This window comes from Erpetoichthys calabaricus, chromosome 18 (assembly GCF_900747795.2).
Source record: "Erpetoichthys calabaricus chromosome 18, fErpCal1.3, whole genome shotgun sequence".
Lineage (NCBI taxonomy): Eukaryota > Metazoa > Chordata > Cladistia > Polypteriformes > Polypteridae > Erpetoichthys > Erpetoichthys calabaricus.
The window spans coordinates 85862575-85882020 of record NC_041411.2 but is presented as its reverse complement, the minus strand read 5'-3'; the positions used below and the strand labels follow the sequence as shown (position 1 = coordinate 85882020).

Here is a 19446-nt window from a genome sequence, read left to right as displayed (position 1 = left end):
GGCACACAAAGGGGACTCTGAAGAGAGAGCCACCACACTAAGGGCACAGCCGGGGAGCTCTGCACGTCTTGGGCCCAGTGTCCGGCTCTTGGCCATCTGTGACTCACACTGTGACCACACTTGGGATGGCAGACTTTCAGAACGAGCGTCATGGAAGGCTCATCACGCGATGCATTATTACCCCGTCAGCCTGGTGCTCGTCTGTGGCCCACAAGGCCTCGTGCTTTCTCACTCCATGAAGGTTTCCTAGCAAACCTCAAGTGAAAGAGAAAAGAAAAGAGAAAAGCAGCATAAGGACAGGAAACCGACTGACGAGAAGAAAGAGAGACGGCGGAAATGGAGGCTTCAGTGCTCGGCGCTCTCTTCAGCCTGTGTGAATTCTTGAACTTTCTGTTGGTTCTCTGTGGCGACAGCGGCATTTGAAGTTGTGCGGACTCGACGAACGGCCCAAGTGCAGGAGAGCTGAAGCGACCCCCCTTGTGAAAGACAAATTCTTCTCTTGTGCTTTGGTTCTAATTTCATGAGCAAACTCCCTGTCCATGCTGTATTGTGGACTTTAGGGGGCGCTCAAGAGCCATCCTGACTCCAAAGTTATCAAAAGAACGGAGGACCACAAATGGAGAAGACAAGGAGTTAGACAGACGGGAAGCCGTGAAAGAAACTAAAGTATGAATGTAATAAGGAATAAAGTAAAGAGCAGCGGGCTGCTCAAACCCTCGAGAATAAAGAGCCAAAAATAAAATCACAAGAGCTTAGCAGCCACTCATCTGCACAAAGTACGACACTCGCTCTCCAGCATATGAAGCCCAGCCTGACGAAGGGCACTGAAGGACACTGGACAATAAGGACCCCACAGGGTTCAAGGCATTTTATAGAGAAAGAGGGTCTGCTGTGGCAACCTTATTGGTAGCTGCCAAAAGAAGAAGAAGATGAAGAGGGTTCATTGCACTTGACCCGATAGACTGGGGGCCAAGTAGAAGAGCACAGGGAGCAAGTAAACTGACAAACATAAAGTGAAACCAAATGCAAAACAAGAAATAACAAAGAGAAATGAGGGTGAGACCCAAAAAGGGGTGGCATAACAAAGCCTGGACCACCCTGTCTTCTTAACTGTCCTCTCTTCACTCCTCCCTCTGCTCAGCGCCACCCCCTAGTGGCCCCACAATGTAAAGCTGAACTAAGGCGTTTCAGACTAGGTGTCCTCACTAGAGCTCTTGTAGGTCCTAGAGTCGCTTGGGGAACATTTACAGTGAGAGCAGAGCCACTGGGATGTCAACAAGGGTCTTGCTGCAGATTTAAGAGCTGTGCAGACCAGCGAATCGCACAACACATTTATGTCACATGGTTTACAGAGTGGAAAATCTGAGAAGCCCACAGCAGCTCATGACAGTGTTGCCACTACATGACACGCCCACTTGACAGCATCATTATTCATGAGCCAGATAACTCCTCCCACAAGCCTAAGCTTAACCGTAGAGTTAAGGATGTTTTAAGAGAAAGAGTGCAATTCAAGGTGGGTCTTTAAAATGGCCGCCGATGACTGGGCGGCCATATAATACAAATGGACTATGATTGGCGGCACTTTGGAGGTCTGCAGGTCGACTCCACTGGGGGTCGTCACCAATCTGATTGTGATTTGCTGCTCTGTGTTCTCATTTTTCAGCGCTTTATAGATTTCTTACGAATGTCAGCTCATTTGAGGCTTTGAACGCTGGGCAGTTGCCTGGCCTGCTTTTTGCCTTGCTGCATCTTTGCTGGTTTTCTTTACACTGGGATTTAGAAATGAGGCAGCAAAAAAACGAGTGAGACGTCAAGTCCTATACTGGAAGCTGCAAGTGGGCTCAGTTTCAAGTGCACGTCACGCTTCCCATGGCGTCCCCCCCTTATCGCTCCATAATCAATCTGATGAAGGCGGCAGGCCGGCTTTTGTTCACACACCAAGTCAGACCCATCTGGCAGCTGCTGATATTCGTTATCTTTGGCGGTCTAATTGAGCACCTCACGAGGCTGAGCCCCCCCAACAATCTGAATACATGCGTGAGTGCGCATGCCGGCGGGGCTCCTTTGAAGTCAGCGCTCCTTTGATGGGGGCTTTTCCAGTCCCCCCCACACCACACGGGCATTCATGAAGCGCCTGCACGATGGCGTTATGGTGGTCTTTCAGTGCACACTTGCCAGATTGTTCACATGCTTGTATTGTAAGAGGAGAACAGTAAAGACACATGGACTACCAAACCCATAAACCCGTCCAAATGTTGACCCGGTGACAATACCTTTCCTGTGTGTAAGGGTGGCACAGTGGGCAGTGCCCTTTCTTCAAATCCCCTTCCTGGGTGGCATTTCCATCCAGTGTTCTGCTGGATTCTCAGGTTTTCCTCCATATCTTCAGGTTGGGTTGACTGGCGACTCTAAACTGGCACCCATATGATTGTGCGTGTGTGTGTGCGTGTGCTCGAACGGGCTCTGTAGCAGACTGGCACCTGAACAGAACATATGGACTGGCAGATGATCAGGTGCCCCTGCACTCGTTTGTCTCTTAGCCCCTCATGCCACTCCAGACACCCAGGATGACCTTCCTTAAACCTCATGCTGCCCTGTTCCTGTCAGGCCTGGCACTTTTCTGATGGTGAGGGGCATCAGAGTTGTCACTTGTCATGCCCCATTAATCTTCAAATCGTCAAAAGAAGAAAGGGGAAGCATGGAGGAAAAGAGAAGTGGCAGAGCACAGCTCGACTGAGCTAAACCGCCTGCAGCTTCACCAGCTTGTGCCAGATAGGGCCCACTGTCCACACCCTTCACATTCATTCTTGGGGCTTTCCAACAATGACCGTGCAAGTCTGGCTGTGCTTGGTAGGTCATTCTGGGAACCTGGAACAACTCCTACCATGGGCACAGGAATGGCACTAAGCCAGTCGGGGCTGTCAACTAGAAGATTAATACAACAGTTAAAATTTTTTTTTTTTAAATCATCAAATAAAAGTCCTAACTGCCTCACCCACTCAGAAATGGGCAGACTTGGCACCCAAGCACCTCAGTGCCCACAGCTGACAGGGTAATATGTACTGCAGGGCTCAGCCCCATGGGCGTCACTCTTTGAGTGCAGTTTGAATATATCTGACAAAACTTGACCTTGGCTTGTGGACGGGCACCAGTTTGTCCTCCAGACCCACCACACGGCATGGCCCTGCTGGGCAGATCTGCTTTTGCACATAAATGGACCGTCCTCTTCTCCTCAAAGGTGCCCCTCACATTGTGGTTTTTCTTGACGTATTTTTTTCTGCTTTTTGCTCAGCAGGAGTATTAAGAGCAGATTTTTAAAACACGACTCCAGTGCCCGTTGTCCTGTTCCAAGTCATCTTGAAGTGCCCATTCTCTGTCACTAATGACAATGGAAAACACAAAGCCATACTTTTAATTTGTTGTGTATTATAATTGTGAGGATTTCAAAACTGCCATTTAAAAGAGCAACTTGAATGTTGGCAAAGCACAGTCGGCAGCATCAGCCACTGCGTGGCGTCACCATGGCCCAACACGTGAAGCCTGACAGAAAGGTGAACTGAAAAGCGGGAACAAATGTTTGAGAACCCGCTGGGGTGAATCCCGTCAGTTAGTGGTGCCCAGGAACTCGCTTTAGAGTGTTGCCCTGCATTGGTTGTTAACTTCATCGTTTCCTTGTAAATCACTCCGATCCATTTCACAACATCTTTTTACATTACTGTGGATAAAAGCGTCTGCCAAGTCAATAATGAAAAGGAAATGCCCCAAGACAGGCACAATATGACATTCCACTCATTCATGCAGTTACCTCATTTGTGAGATGTACTCAGTTTACACAAAAGAGACTGACAGTGGCCTGCAGCCACACCCAACTTGCAGCAGGCAGTGCCAGGTGTGCCAGGCTTCACTGACGGACAGTCCCGTTGATCACTCAAGTGTTAAGTTTCAAGGCCAGTCAGAAGTTAACGCTGACACAGCATGAAGTACACGGAGCACTGAGAACTTCTAGAAGGTTACGGTGAAATCACTTGAATGTTTCTTACCCGTCTTCTGTGGATAAAAGCTGTTTGCATGTCCATCAATCACACAGAGAAGGATGAACAGATTTTTACTAAATTGTGCATTGCTGTGACTCCAACTTAAAACATGGGCTCTGTGGCGTATCGGGAAGGTGGAGGTGGCAATGAAGAAACCAGCACTGGCGTGGGGACTACAATTCCCATCAGGCAGCAGGAGCACACCAGAGCAGATGGTAGGCCAGTGCACCAAAGCGGGATCTCATCCAAGAGGGCGTGCAGGTTCGGTGTTTCTTCAATGGATCACATGGTTTGTGTTTAGCCGTTATACAAACGTTAGGGAACACTGGGTACTTCTGCTAGTTTTGAATACACATATTTCAACTTTAACTTTTGAGTGCCTCGACTCAGCACAGAGAACTTCTGATTACAAACACAAAGTGCACCACATCATCACGGCCACGTGGTCACCTGTCTGGTCATATCAACGGGACTGAGCAGAAGCGATGCACCACAACAGCACACACTGGCGACATTAAAGAATCAAAGAAAACAATCAACGCATAAGACATGACGCTCGGGCGCTCATGATGGTCCTGCATGCAGTTCTGTGCCACTGCCAGGGCCCTGCTGCATGTGTGCCATTTACATGTTCTCCTCGTGCCTTCTTGGCTGTCCTCCTGTATATTTCAGGGCTTTCCGAGTGTCAGTGCCCTGCAAGGCCTAGCTGGCAGCCCTCGCCCACCTCCCAGGTCCCATGACATCAGCAGGCACATACAGCAGTCAATGAATGAGCAGCGTCACGTCATCAATGACTAGTGACCACACCCGGAATTCTGTACTCACCGTGTAGAGCTCGTTGGTGACCTTCTGCAGCTCCTCGTGCATCTGCAGTCCAATTTCTTTGCTCTAAAATAAATCAAAATTCAAAAGACACAATCAAGTTTGCTTTTATTTCTTACATCTGACCCCCAACAAAGCTGTCGGAGGGGCCCTCCTTGGCACCATATGGCATTTGCTTGTTCTGCCCGGCCTTGTCCTCCGATTTCCCCCACGCAATCAGTACCGACCTTCTATTCATTAAAAGTCCACCATTTTCCAATTCCTGGTCACTTCTCGGAGCCCACGGTCTCCTTTAATTATGACCATCTTCTTTGACTTTGAGCTGCCTGCTCTGTCATTGTGTGCCCTCTGTGTCGATGAGGGTGCCAGGTGGAGGAGCCTGCGTGTTCTTGGGATGTGCCAGGATAACTTCACACAGTCGCTGGGAGAAATATAGACTGTGGACAGACAGGAATCACACCCAGGACTCCAGGCACGGCAGGCCACAGCACAAACCACCGTGCCACTCTAAACCCAAGGGCACTCAGTAAGACACTGGCTTCTTTTTGATTGAATATGTAGGTACTTAGAGTGCCCCCACCCCTGGAATTACCATCAGCAGAAAAATATCGGCGTTGGGTCTGGCAGATTCCATGGTGCCAGTGTCGGCCCAGTTAGCGGCTGAAGGCAGCAGTGCCCCATGCTCAGTGATCAGCCAGCCCAGTGCAGATGAAATGGGAACGCCATCCCTGGATCACAAAATGGCTGTCCACGGCACCCGACATCATTCTAATAGGGTTAGCCTGTATGTGCGCATGTTGACCAAGGATGGAAACTGATTCACTGACCTAGTGTTTACTATGGAAAGGCGCTATATAAAACCAAAGGGTCCCAGAATCTGTCTTCGCTGGTGACCCTTTGACTAAGTCCCTTCACTTGCATGCTGTCTGTATGATGTAAAAGGCACAAGAAAACTGTCACATAACAAATGCTTAGCACAGTCTCTCTCAGCAAGTCACTGTCCATGTCACCAATAGGGACCCCGCTGTGCTTTACTGTAAGGTACTCTAGACTGGAGTTTACCAAGGGAAGGCGCTATATAAAATCACAGGGTCACAGAATCATAAGAAGTCACTTCCTCTGCCCCCATGCTGTCAAAAAATTGAAATAATTGAGCTGCACGTTAGAGTGCCACCTGTGTCAGGGCGCAATATAAAATCCCAAGCTTTCACACTGTCTCTCGACTGCAGGCCTTCACATGTACTTTACTGTAAGGCACCCCGGGCTTGTGTTTATTACTGAAAGGCGCTATATCTCAAATCAGGGGTTAACCCTGCATGACCTGCCGGTGTTCTCAGTATGCTGCCACCTGTCACTTGTCACTCCCTGGCCAAATTAACACAAAAACCTCCCAAGTGGAACAGCACAGCAGAAAACAAAAGAAGCGAGAAGCGTGGTGGGAGCAGAATGGGAAGTAAGCTGTAAATGGCGATGGCCGGGGCACTTTCTTCTTTTTGGCGGTGCTCTCTTGAGTTTGTGTAAGGCGTGTGCGGCCCTGACCCGGCGCTACTGAGGCCCATCACCCGGACCTGCAGGGGCGCGCTCATAGACTGGCCGCTAGATGGTGACGTCACAAAGTCACGTGCAGATGCTGAACACCGTCTTCCCCGTTTATAATGTCGGGCTGCGGGAGACGAAATCAGTGACCAGAAACCAGCCGGCAGAGAGTGGCCATTTTCACTGAGCTCAACCTTCTTCATCCCATCCATTTTCAAACCCGTTTATCCTGAGCAGGGACGTGGGGTGGCTGGAGCCAACCCAGAAAACAGCGGGCGTAAGGCATGAACAATGCCAGGCTGGGGAGCCAGTCCAGCCCACAGGGTTAGTTTAGAAACTCCAATTCAGCTAACCTGCAGGAGAAGTCGGACCACCTGAATTAGAAACAAGGGTGAAAACTTCTGCTTCTGCTACCTTTACGTTGGGGGTGTAGCAGAACAGGATTTATAATTCTAGCAGGCGAGTTAAAGTGTTAAAAGGTCCATCAAGTCCAAGTTCTTTGTTTTTAGCGTTCCTTTTACTTTTACGTTTGACTTCTGTGAAAGCAGTTTGCATAAACCACACAGAAACAGGAACTGCTAGAAGTTTAAAACTAACAAAAACCAAACACCATCTTCTACAAAAGGGCACTCAGGCGAGAAGGAAGGCCGACGAGCTTACAAATGGTCACTTTCTGTGTGTGGAAAAAGTGGGACACTTGAACGGCTGGACAGCTTTGTGCACACACGCCTGGTGAACAAGTGCTGAAGTGGCCCGTCAGGATGGCGCCAGTGACAGAGAAGGGATGGCAGGGGGGCTTTGGGCCTGCCAAGCAGCAGTGTGAGCACCAGAAGAACCAAGCCATGAGACGTCATAACCTTAAGAGACGGAACGGTGCCCTGAGCCTGCCCATCTATGCCAGCTGCTGGAACATGAAGAATGTTGACGGGCAACCGCTTGCCTTGTGTGCGCTAATACTGCACCATACTATGTGCCAGTGATACGTATAGGCATCACTGTGCTTTGCGAATACCCACACTTTGTCAACGTACTGACAGAGAATTCAGGTTCTGTATGCAGTGGTACCTTGTAGCACATGCCAGACTGGGACCACTCGTCGAATCTTTCTGTCTGCTGCTATACCCTGCAGTTTCCCATTATATACAGTAGTGCCTTTCATTCATCTATCCATTTATCTGTTGTAAGTGCCAGGCACGATTATCTAGCATCCCATCTGGAAGAAAATGGTGACCCTGGCAGAGAAGGGAAGTCAGAATGGAAGGACCGAGATAGACTGGCATCCCATCTGAGATGGGCATGGGACCCTTACCCAGATGGGAATACAAAACAAAGCAGCAGTTGGGGGTAGGGGGCTCCTATTTTGGAGAATGTTTATCCCCTATCCCATTTCCTCCCAGACAGGATGCTGGATAATCCTGCTTGGCATCGTCTATCTATTATATAGCACCTTTTACTTACAGTTCAATCTATCGCTCTATCTGCCTATCTAAATTTCCACTTGGAATTTCAAGAACCTGAGGAGACGTCCGTCCTCCAGCAGGGAGGTGAAGCCCAGGAGCAGTGAGCTGTAGGGGAGGTCAGGCCACAGTCCCAGGTGCAGGCGGATGGCAGCCCCTAGCTATGTCTCTTGTTCAGACAGGGGATTAGAGGACAAGCATTGGGGTGGAGGACATGTTAAAGAATGTATGTGTGGGAATGTAAAGAGCCTGCTATGTTAGCACAAGCTCTTCCAAAGCCCTTCCTTGATAAAACTGCTGGCAGATGGGGCGAGATCGCCGATCAGAAGTGAGACCCCCACATATAACTGGGTTTGTTTTTAAAATCCTCACCGTTGGTTTGTCAAACCCTCTCCAAGTTAATCCAACTGTGGGGCTTGGGCTGCTTGACAAAATATGGGGCATGGAGGCCGTGCCTAGCCCGGCTAAATGACCCCATAGAAGCGGGGTCCCTGCCTATCAGTCATCTTTCCCTTTTCAGTCGCTACAGAACATGACAGAGACGGAGGCGCACCTTCTTGAAGAGCCTGATGATGTCCTCGCTGATCTGTGACAGCCGCACCGTCACGTTGTTCACGTAGATGTCATTGAGCGTGGCGTGGTCCCGGCTCTCTCGCCGCGTCTGGTTCAAAATCAGGTACCAGCAGTTCACCGGAGACAGGAGGTGTTGGTCTTTCCTGAAATAAAGAAGAAAGCACAATGAGTGGAGGACGAGGGAAGACTAAGCGAGCAATCCTGGGGAAGGGGGGCCTCCTTCACTTCTCAGGGGCTGTAGACTGTGAAACTAACAGAAATATTTGATGAGAAATTACACTGAATAAACCAAAAAAGCCTACAGACAACGTGTTTGAAGGAGCACCAGTGCCACAAAAACAAAATGACCCCACCTACTTGTGTCCAAGGAGTACTGACTCCTCCCACTTGCGCTTGAACCTCTGCCCCAGCTCTTACTCTTTCAGGCTATTTGCCCACAGCTGCCCCATGTGTGATTGAAGCTCCACCTCTGGCCTTTCCCATAATCAGCTATTTGCCCCAGCCCCTCCTCTTTGTCACTGAGGCCCCGCCCCAGCCTATGTATGCCTGAAACTCCACCTCTAAGCTTTCCCTTTGTTAGCTGTTTGCCCCTCCCCTTCCCAGTTACACTTAAACTCTGCCCCTAGCCTGCTATTTGCCCTTGGCTCCCATACCTGTGTCTTGAAGCTCCACCCCCAGATCTTAATGCTTCCCATTTGCTATTTATGCCTGACCCCTCCCATGTATGCCTGAAGCTCCACCCCATCCCTTCATTCGGTCCCATGGTTTGTTACTATGCCACACTAAGACAACAGCAGTGACATGATGTGGGGGTGGCATAGTGGCTCTGGTGTGGACTGCTTTGTAGCTTTGCCCCCCATCTTGTTTTATTTTTTTTTTTAATACTTTTTGCCTGCCAGCGGCATCTCGTTCAGTTCCATGCGTGTAGCGTATGGCCTTCTGCCTGTTTGTTTGGTCACTGATGGCCATCGTCTGTTTTACCCATTTGTTACACCCTGATCTGCACCTCAGCCTGCTTTCAAGGTGCCAGCCCCACTTTACAAGGCTCCACAGGAAAGCCGGCAATGAGGGGCCGCGCCTGATGTAAACGGGGCAAATCCACATTGGCGTGGACGGCTAATTTATATCAAAAACATGTGCAGACGTGTGTGTGTGGGTGTGGGTGTTGTAGCCCCAAGCATTTTGTGCAGGTGGTCTCAGCAGGCTTTGTCTTGTGCAAGAGGCTTCAAAGTTCCCAAAGACAAAAACAGCTGCTCAAATAAAAAAGATGTCCAGAAATTCAACCCCAATTAAGGCTTTTACTGCTTGCCTGTCCCGGAGATCTGTGGCCCCCTGCTTCTCTGTCTCTCCCTGGCATGTGTCGCCACCTTGGAGCTCTATCAGAGTTAGACTGGCAGGCAGAGCACTGAACAGGACACATGGCAGACGGCGACCTCAAGGTAATCAAGAGAGCAGGGGCAGCACGGGGGCCAAAGGTGTGGCTTCAGGATCGAGGGTGCGACTTGAAGGTCGAACGAAAGACCCCAGGCCCTTGACAGCTGGGACCAGTTAGTCAGTGCGCCTGTCCCCTGCCTTGTCAAGGAGCAGCACGGAGCTCAGGGACCCCCGGCTGCCTGCTGCATTTGGACGAGACACCGTCTCAGAACTCCAAGCAAACATCGGCTTCTCCTGATTAGGCCTCTGTTTGCTTAGCTCCCTTTATCTTGTTATACTGGGCAGACTGGCACACATAGGGGGTGGCATGGTGCCACCATGGTAGGACCTTACACTTGTGTCCTGGGTGCTCCCCATGTCCACATAGGTCTCCTCTGGGTGCTCTGAGATCCTACTGCAGGTGAGGGGGTACTGGTGATGCTAAACTGACCCGTGTGTGTGTGTGTGTGTGTGTGTGTGTGTGTGTGTGTGTGCACACGTACGTTTTCACCTGGCATTGAACTGGTATCCCATTTAGGGATTCCTCCTGCCGTGTGCCCTATACTTGCTCCCGCTGCCCTGCAACACTGCCCTGGATAGTCAGGTTGAGTGGATGGATGGCATGTGAAGGGCAAGTCCCCGTTGGTCACATTCCCATACTGATGACCTCCAAGGCGCGCTCCATCACCACATACTGAACCTGGTGGCCACCACCTTCTGCTCGTCTGCACAGGAGTCTCCACGAGGAGGCCACCCAATGGCCAGTGCTGAACACGCTCACGCACCTACTAGTTCTTTGCCACCAACCAACTAAATGTTGAGACCATAAATGGGACAGGGGGTCTTGGTCTGTCCTCTCATCTCCGTCCGGCTCCATGAGGGTATCTAGAGTAGTTGCACACCAGAGGATGCTGCCAGGCCATGCAGGACGTAAAAACTGAATATGAGAACAGGCCTGCAAAAATGTACCACATGGCCGTTGGAGATCAGGTGACCGCAGCCAACGGTCAGCATTCCAATCAAAAGAGGACACGGTGAACGGACCCCAGTGGCAGGGAGAGGCGGGACTTACTTAAACTGCTGGTGTTCTCTGGAGCTGCGGATCTTGGAAGAGAACCTCTCTGACAGCTTCTCCAGACTCCTGGCATATTCCAGCTCAATCTCAGCCTTCCTGCGGAAGAACTCCTGGAGGTCCTGCAGCAGCTGGATCCGAGATTCCGACTGCTGCTCAAGGCATTTGAACTGCTCCACCAGCTGGATACGAATCTCTAAAATGACAAAAAGGACAACGAAGACCGTGACACACTGCACTGAAGTGGCCGAGAGACCACGCGACACATACACGGTGACCCTGACGTTTGGAGTCCCCCAAACATTCTCAAGAGGCCTAAGGCTGGACTCCTGTGACCAGTAACTTTTTGGGTTAGATCCATGAGAAAGAGAGGTAGGTGTGAACGGCACACACTCACACACTCCGCTCAGTCACACACTGCAGTTTGACTACCTTCAGGTTTAAGTCCAGTCCATCTCCATGACCTGCCATGACGTCTGGCCTTCCCACCATCTCCAGTTAGACCGAGAGCCGTCACTTTAAAAAGAAGAAAGAGGCCTCGCCTCGAAGGGGCACTTCCTACTCATAAGGTGCTGATCCAACCGTTTTAGCAAATCCCCGCGGCCGCCCGGCTCCAGACGTATAATCACGGGCTTCGATGTCGATGAAGAGCAGCTGTAATTTGGAGACAGGCCTCTGCTAACAGGCATGGACACGGATGTGAGCGCTCCGAGGACAGACGGAGGGGAGAACTTGACGAGGAGCTGCTGACAAGCCTGAGGTCTTAGGCCAGTGAAGGCCTTCCCGTGGCAGAGGTCAGCAGGCGTAGAATGTTGAACAGAAGGAGGAGGAAGAAGAAGAAATTTTCATCCAGCTCTAGAAAACTGGCAGACGTCAAGCAAATGATGACTGAAAGCAGTCTGGCCAGTCTAAAGACACTTGTGCTAGGGAAGCCACCCTTGTACTGCCCGAAACGCAGAGCGCCTTTACACTGGCCTTCACAATGACACGGCTAAGCCCACGTCCCTGTGTCACCACCCGACTGTCACACCTTTCCACAGTGTGTCTCGGCATAAGATGAGGAGGTGAGCAGGCAGTAAAAGAACACCACCTTCAAAGTTAGTGCCAGCAGTACCCGGGCACACGAAGGTCAGAGGAGGACCCAGTGGATCAATGATGGGCATGGTAGAGACCACAGCTGCAGGCAAGATATAGCAGTGCAGGACTGGAGCTGGGCCAGAGACCACCAGCAGGGGGTACTGTGCCCGGGAAAGAAGTGTTACTGGAGGAGTCCCCCAGGCCAACAGGTGGCTCCTTAATCCAGGCTCTGAGCATGTGCCCTGGGGCGGCCTGGCACCTCCAAGGAGAAGTGGGATTCAGGACTGCAGGGACACCTTGGGCCACTAAGGGGGAGTTGTCCGTTCTTAAAGTTATCAGACCAAAGGAAAGGCAATGTCGGGGTCACAAACGAGGCGACATCACAGGTGATGAAGGACAACCCCTGGGGTGACTTTATTGCCCGAGTCTGTGCATTCTCAAAAAAGAAAATACCAAAATGTGTTTGAGTGTTTCGGGTTCTTTGTTCTCATTTGGCTTTTTGACGTCAGATTACGTTTGAGTTACACTCGGCTTTGACGGCAGATATTCTGACCCTCTGCTTCAGACTTCGCCTTTGGTTTTCGACTCTCATTTATCCTTCACTACAACACCCGGAGCGGCCCAGGCCACCGATCTCATTGACATAAGATGGACCAACGTCAGATAACTGGCCCAGGCCGCGGCCCAAAAGTCAAAAGTCCATCTTTTTAACAAAGCCATGGGCGCTAAAGAACCAAAAGGGCCCGTTGGGGGTGAACTGGAAAGATAAAAAACAACTTTGCTTTGGTTTGGTCTTTGCGGTTGTACAATTTTGTGTGTGTTTTATCAATTGGTCTGTGTTGAGCCTCCTGGTCTGCACGCTCCACTTCTCCTCATCAGGTTTCCGTTGGCCTCTCTTGGTTTAAACGACGGCTTACTGGATTCTGTTTTAAGACTCGCTGGCTCTTTTATTCCCGCCACTTCTTGTGGTTCCTTCACTTTGTTTTGTTGTCCTTTGGGCCCAGAGGTTTCATGGCTTCCCTCTCATCCCCACTGCAGACGTGGGCCTTTTGAGTTTGGGGCTAGGTGGCCCGTGATGAGGCCTAGTCAGGGAGTTTAGACCGGTACAGATGGCACGTCCGTGGCTTTTTGAAGGCCTGCCAACCACTTGTGAGGTCAGCGTGTCTCAGGAATCACCACAACAGCAGGTCTGGCGTGACAACAGGGAGAGGAGCAGAGCATGGAGAGAAGGCGGCCCACCAAGGTCTGCCCACTGCCTCCTTTGTCCCGCCTTCAGTTGTCTTTTTTTATATTGAACCCTTTACTAACTAGGACCTCACTGCCATTCGTTGGGATGGCAGGTCAGCTCAAGGGCACCCCCTACAGGCTACAATGTACCTCTATAAATAGTTTGTGCCATTCATCGATATTTGCAAGGGTCTCAACACAAGGGGGTACAGTAAATGGCATGCGTTCTGCTCTGCAAGTCTCGCTCAGGGCACTATAAAATGCCCTTTACTAGCTGAGCCAAGACCGAAATGTGATCTTGGCAGACACTGAAATGAGACGGAGTGACCACCCTCTCCATAACACCCCTAAAAACGGTGCCAGGCAAGCCATGACCAGTAGGCATTAAGCAAAGACAAAAAGCGGACGACTAAGAAAGAGTTGGCACTGCCATGCCAAGGGCAGCCAAAAAGAAAAGCTTGGGGCTCAGGTTCACAGAGGATGCCCACTGGCTGCCCACTCCCCAGGTGGAGGAGAGGGCACCAAAGGCAAAACCAGCAACATGAGGGGCAGCAGAAACCAAAACCACAAATTCAGGAGAAGAGGCCCCCTGGGGACACACCTCCAGCTGATGGGAGGGGGCACAGTGCCAAAGAGGAACAGACGCTACACTGCAACGTAAAGGCTGCGAAAGGCGCCATATAAAATAAAGAGCAGGCTCTCAGGAGGGCTAGCGGTGGGCACACCTGCTCCAAATAAGCCCATAAATTAGGCTTTAAAGAAAAGCAGACCCTGGCCGCCAGGAGCAGCGCGTCACCAGAAACAATGGCAGGAAACGTGAGATGAGCGACCTCTGACCCCAAGACAGGCAGCAGCTGTCGCCCCGCACTTTTAGGAACAATAAAAGAGAAAGAGAATGCTAGTTAGTGTCACACAAGGGGACAAAGAAAACACGAAATTCAAGGAAGGCCCGCTTATCAAGGACAAATCTGGCAGTTTAAATAACAAAAAAAAAAAAAGGAACCCTGCTTGTCGTCCACAACGTCCAGCCTGGCAGCCAACAACAAGCAGATCCCCTGACTGGTGCCACTCCCAGCCGCCTTTCAGTCTTTGTTGTCTGCTCAGAGGCCACCCAAAGCAGGGGACTGATTTGATCAAGCTGGCAGAGCGATGACAGTGAAAGACATAAAGGGACAAAAATCAATGCCGACGGTCAAACACACTCAGCGGGCACAAGATAATCCACACATCCATCCTTCCAGGTCTTGGGGTGTCAATGCCAAGCCATGTACCAACCCTTGAGGGGCGCCACTCCACTGTAGGGCACACTGACCAACAGCCCTGGTAGCACTGCCATGAGGTGACCCCTGGCAGACACTCGGGCAAATCAAACAAGACTGGAGATGAAACAACAGGGGGTCCACACCAGAGATGGCACGTCAGAGTTCTGTTATTGATGAGGCCTAAGTTTGGCACAATCAATGCTAGTCATGTGGTGTGATGATGCGTCATGCCGTCTTTTCCTACATAAGATGGCAGTGCCCAGCTCGTAGTGTCCCATTCCATTTTTCCAGGACAATGCAGAGCAAACCCAGTTTGGCAACCTTACTTTGACACACTTGTGGTTTGTGAGTTGGCGTTTGTGCCTGCTTGCCCTCTTTACACTTCCATCCTTCTGGTTTTTCTAACGATCCTGGCAGCTGAATGCCTTCCGTACTTTATGTTCTTTTTTTTCAGGGAGTGGAGTTAGTCATTTGGATGTATTTTAAGTGGCGCCCACTCACTCACTAGAACTCCTTCACTGTGCCAGCTTGTGAAGCTCCTTCAGTTTCCGCAGTCTATGCCAAGCTGATGAGCAGCCTCTAATTTAGTGTATTCAAAAATGGACGCTCCCCTCCTCCTCCTTCTCACCCTCTTGTGTGCCACAATTCACTTTCAGGCTCAGGATTTTCTTGTCTGAAATGGGCAAAGGCATGCCAGGGATAAAGTGGGCTCAAGGCAGGGGAGTTTCTGAGAAATACCCACACTGGTGGCCTTGGCACCATGGGATCCCAAGTGGGTGCAAAGGGCCAAGTGTGAACGGGTCAAAATGAGAATTGGCACTTCCAACCCCCAGAAGAGAGTGGTGAGCAGTGCCCCCAGGTGGACGTGAGGGTCAAGATGCCCATGAGATTGACCAAAGAATCAGCTCAGCGCTGGGGGGCTTTGCTGTTAGTCCTCACTGCCATTCTCACCTCTGGTCATGAGCTCTTGGAGGTGACCAAAAGAATGAGACCAAAACGTCCATGGCAGGGGGAGGAATTTGGCCTTCCTGGTGGACATCAGAGTACAGCCACTGGGGGCCAGTTAAGGTGGTTAGGGCATGGAGTTGGGGTGCCCCTGGAGTGAAGGGCACACCCAGGACATGCTGGAGGGCTGGTATGTCGACGATCCTCACAGTGGCCGAGAATTCCCAAGAAGGGCTGCAGGAAGTTGTTGTTGAGGATGGGCAGACCCTCACCAGGGCAGGGGGAGTGAAAATGAAACGAGTCGCCACTTGGACTTGTTAAAAAAAAAAATGGAGGTGGCACTAAAATGATTAAGCTAATAATCAGAAGGGCACTAAACACCCTGCTATCGATTCCCCCACTATGTCCAGTTAGAAAGAAATGGGCCCTTTTGAAACGAGCCTCAAACCACATGGTTAGCACTCTGCAGCCCACCTCCACCTGAAGGGGGCGCCAGTCTGTCGTTTCAGCTACACAAGGAGCAGCTTCACAGAAAATGGCGCCTTTTGAGCCCTCAGCTTAAGTCAAGGAGCTGTTCAGGGCAGAAAGAGCTGGCATGAAGCTCGTCTCCTGCACACGGGGTGCCACAGCCTGAAAACAGCTGGGCACCGCTTCAGAGCTCACTGTGGTGGAGCAATAGGAGACGCGGGCCACTCATCTTCTTCCTCTTGTGTCATAAGGCAGCATTCATGGAGGGCTGGAAGTTACTGGGGGTGATCTGTCAAAGGGGCCAAACACGAGGGGGCGGCCCAGAGTCGGCCTAAGGGAGTCTGCTCTGCCGACGTGTTGGATGGTTTTAGTCGAGAGACCCCAGCCTGCCAGCCAGCAGGCACTTCTGAGCTTACACAACTGGGGGCACCGAAAAAGAAAATGACTTGGGGGCAAACGTGGGACGGGTCAATTCAAGGATGAAGTCCATTCAGTGGAGGAGAGACACCATATGACACATTGAGGAGATGCAGCATATGGCAGACAGAACGTGCTACTCGTGAGCTCGAGTCTGTGCCCGTGTAATGCAATTTTATAGAGCCTCCAATAACACATGATCGTGGTCATGGCATCACGGATCGGCGCAGGCTGTGCCCACTGTCCTGGAGGGGAGATTGTGAAGGTAGCCATTTCTGCAGCCCGCCTCCCAGGGTGGCACTCTCAATGGCCAAGTATTTCAGTTGTGTCACCGTCCCCTTGGTGGGCCTTGCTTTTGGGCTCCCCTTTGACTCTGTCCCAACGCTCTAATGAAGTTGTTTATCTAATATGGCGCCTTTTATAGTTAAGGTAAAGCCCACGATGACACAACGGATTGTGGCACCATCACACTGACTGGAATATGAACCCGGGCTCTGGGGGCATTACCGCCGTTTAGAGGCACAGACACTCGCAGGCCTGCAAATCTCCATGTCGGGGGCAACTGAGCAGAGACAAACACAAAGGGATGTGATGAGAGTGAGAAGACGAGGGCCAGGCTGAGCGCCCATTAAAGTGGAGGCCGGTGTTTGGGCTCTTTAATAGAATGTTAAACGTCTGTGTGTGTTTGTGCGTGTCGGGTGGGGGGCTCAAACTCGGCTCCTGGGGGTCTGAGGTGCCTGCTGGCTTTTATTCATATCCACGGTTAGCGGACCTTTGAAAACTGCTGCCAGTTAGCACTTAGGACTGAGCTGCTCTGGGATCAGGGGGTTCAGACTCTGCAGAGGGGTCCCGTATTGGCTGGAGACGGCTTTAGAGCGGGAAGTCAACCCTCACCGGTAATGGAGGGCTCATTTATAGCGCCCGGCCTGCACGTCTGAGCCTGTGGAGCTTTTTGTTCAGTGTCAGAACAAAAGAAAGAGAGAGAGGGAGTGAGCAAGTGAGGGAGAGAGAGACAGAGTGAGAGACAGAGTGAGAGAGCGCCTCCTGCTGTGACACAGACACCCTTAGCTGGCAGGTCTCCTTCTTCAGCTCCGCTGGCCATGCAGCAGGCAGGGGGCACAACCCCAGAGGAGTTCCTGACACTCCAGGTGGGAGTGAGTTTGGCCTGTGACAGACTGGCATGCCCTTCAGGTTGAGCTCCTGGCCTCTGCCTCAGGGTGCAGGACTTGACTCTCTACAATCCGGGTTCAGTAACAGATGATGATGATGATCATGATGAAGATGAAATGAAGACAAGACTCGTGTCTCCATCAGTGACTTGAGAGCAAAACACGGAATTGAGGAGAAACAAAGAGACCAACCCACCACAGAGGCTGACGAGTGACCCCAGGATGGGATGTCCCAGGGCACCTTACCAGAAGGGTGAGCCAAACATCCCCAAGAGGAGGCACACCTTCGGATGTGAGGATGAGGTCAAACTGTCAGAGCAGGCCGCCTGTGATGTGACCACCATGGTGGCATTTGGACCTCACCAGTGAGTGTCACAAACATGCAGAGATGAGATTAAAGAGAGGAACTGGCAGCCCTGCTGGCACTCAGAGTGTTTGCGAAACAAACAGGAAATCGGCTGTGCCCGGGTCAAAATGAGCCAAGCAGAAGTTGAGTTACCTCACAAACCCACTGATCTTTGATAGACTGCAGCTCTGAAGCAGGATGCACGCTGGCACTCCTTCTTTGAATGTCCCCAGGCCACCCCAGGCCAATGGAGTGTGAGTGACTGGCACCGTAATGGAGGCCATGACAGGTGGTGGCCACAGTCCCTCAGCCCCGCACTGCTCAGCGCCATTACCTGCAGCACAGGTGACAAGGTGACGCCATTTGAGGGATTTCATTTTTATACATCTGCTGCAGAGCACCTCATGTTGAGGGGAAGGCAGCGAATGGACAATTCAGATGAGACCCCCTTTGTGGGTTTGCCTTGAACCGTTCAGTCCATCCTTGAAGACCTTCACCCACACTCAAATGTGGCTCATTCTCTGTGAAGAGGTGCCAGCCCAGCAGTGATGTCGAGCCTTTAACAGGTGACCGGCTGTGCCGCTGGGTGATGCCCGACGGCTGGTCTACAGTACATTTGGGCAGAATTTGGAGTGATTTGTAGGGGGTGGCACAGAGGGTTCACGGTCTGTGTGGAGTCTGCATGTGCTCCCTGCATCTTTAATTCCCCAGACAATTGTGGTGTGAGATAAGGAGAGACTAATGAGGGTGTGTGCCCAGTGTTGGACTGGCACTCCACCCTCCAGAGGATAGACTCTGTGGCCTTGTGAATTAAAATAAAGCAGGTCTCTAAATGTTATAACAGGAGGCCATTACTCAGCCAATTCAGCAGTAAGGGAATTGTCATCATCTCAGAGTGGACATGATCAGCACCAACAAAGTGACATCCCAATTTAAGGGCCAACCCCCAAATGAGCAGGCAATACAGCAGAAGGCAATTAAGTGGCAGGGACAAGCGACAAAATGAGAACAAATTACAAGTGACCGTCAGACCCCCACACACTACTCTCAAACCAGCTTAACTCACTCCAGTGGCACTGGGGGCAACTTGGAATGTGCCCGTCTGCAGGGATAAATGAGGACACTGGAACACCCACAGGACAAGCCACACAGACAGAAAGCGGGCAAAGGATTTAAACAGAGGACTCTGGATGTGCCAAGGTGCCACCAAACAAAATGCCAATGAGAATTTTGTGAAGAAGATGGGCTTCTTCTTAACGAAAATGTTTTGCTCCCTCGTTAACTGATCAGATCCCCCCAACACTGTCGGTCAGGTGTTCCCAAGATGCCCACCTGGGTGTTATGTCATTGAATTAATTGGCCAATTGGAGGAGGCGCCATGGGAGGAGCCAATGCTGAACTGTGACACATAAGGGAGGTCCCCGTCCTTTTATGTCATCTCTCCCTCCTTCTCTTCTATAGTTCCTTTCACATATCTAAGCATTTAGTGTTTCTCTCTCTGTCCAGCACACGGTGTCTTTCTTGTCTGTCATGTCCAACTATCATATCTATATGTCATATAGCGCCTTTCAGCTACCCGATTACGTCTGCAGTGCTCAAAGACTCCTCCCATCTCCTTTCTCAATCAG

At 51.0% G+C, this 19446-nt stretch overlaps 1 protein-coding gene across 3 annotated transcripts in view; it reads right to left on the bottom strand.

Moving 5' to 3' along the window:
- Positions 1-19446, bottom strand: part of srgap3 (SLIT-ROBO Rho GTPase activating protein 3) — an 83694-nt gene that overhangs the window by 29302 nt on the left and 34946 nt on the right. For all 3 annotated transcript variants that reach the window (XR_007933915.1, XM_028824960.2, XM_028824961.2), the window contains exons 2-4: positions 10908-11103; positions 8403-8565; positions 4860-4922 (exon numbers count right to left, since the gene is read on the bottom strand). Coding sequence is in view for 2 of the 3 variants with exons in the window: in XM_028824960.2 (XP_028680793.1) it covers positions 4860-4922; positions 8403-8565; positions 10908-11103 (422 nt within the window). In the remaining variant the exon portion in view is untranslated. The remainder of the gene's footprint in view (positions 1-4859; positions 4923-8402; positions 8566-10907; positions 11104-19446) is intronic.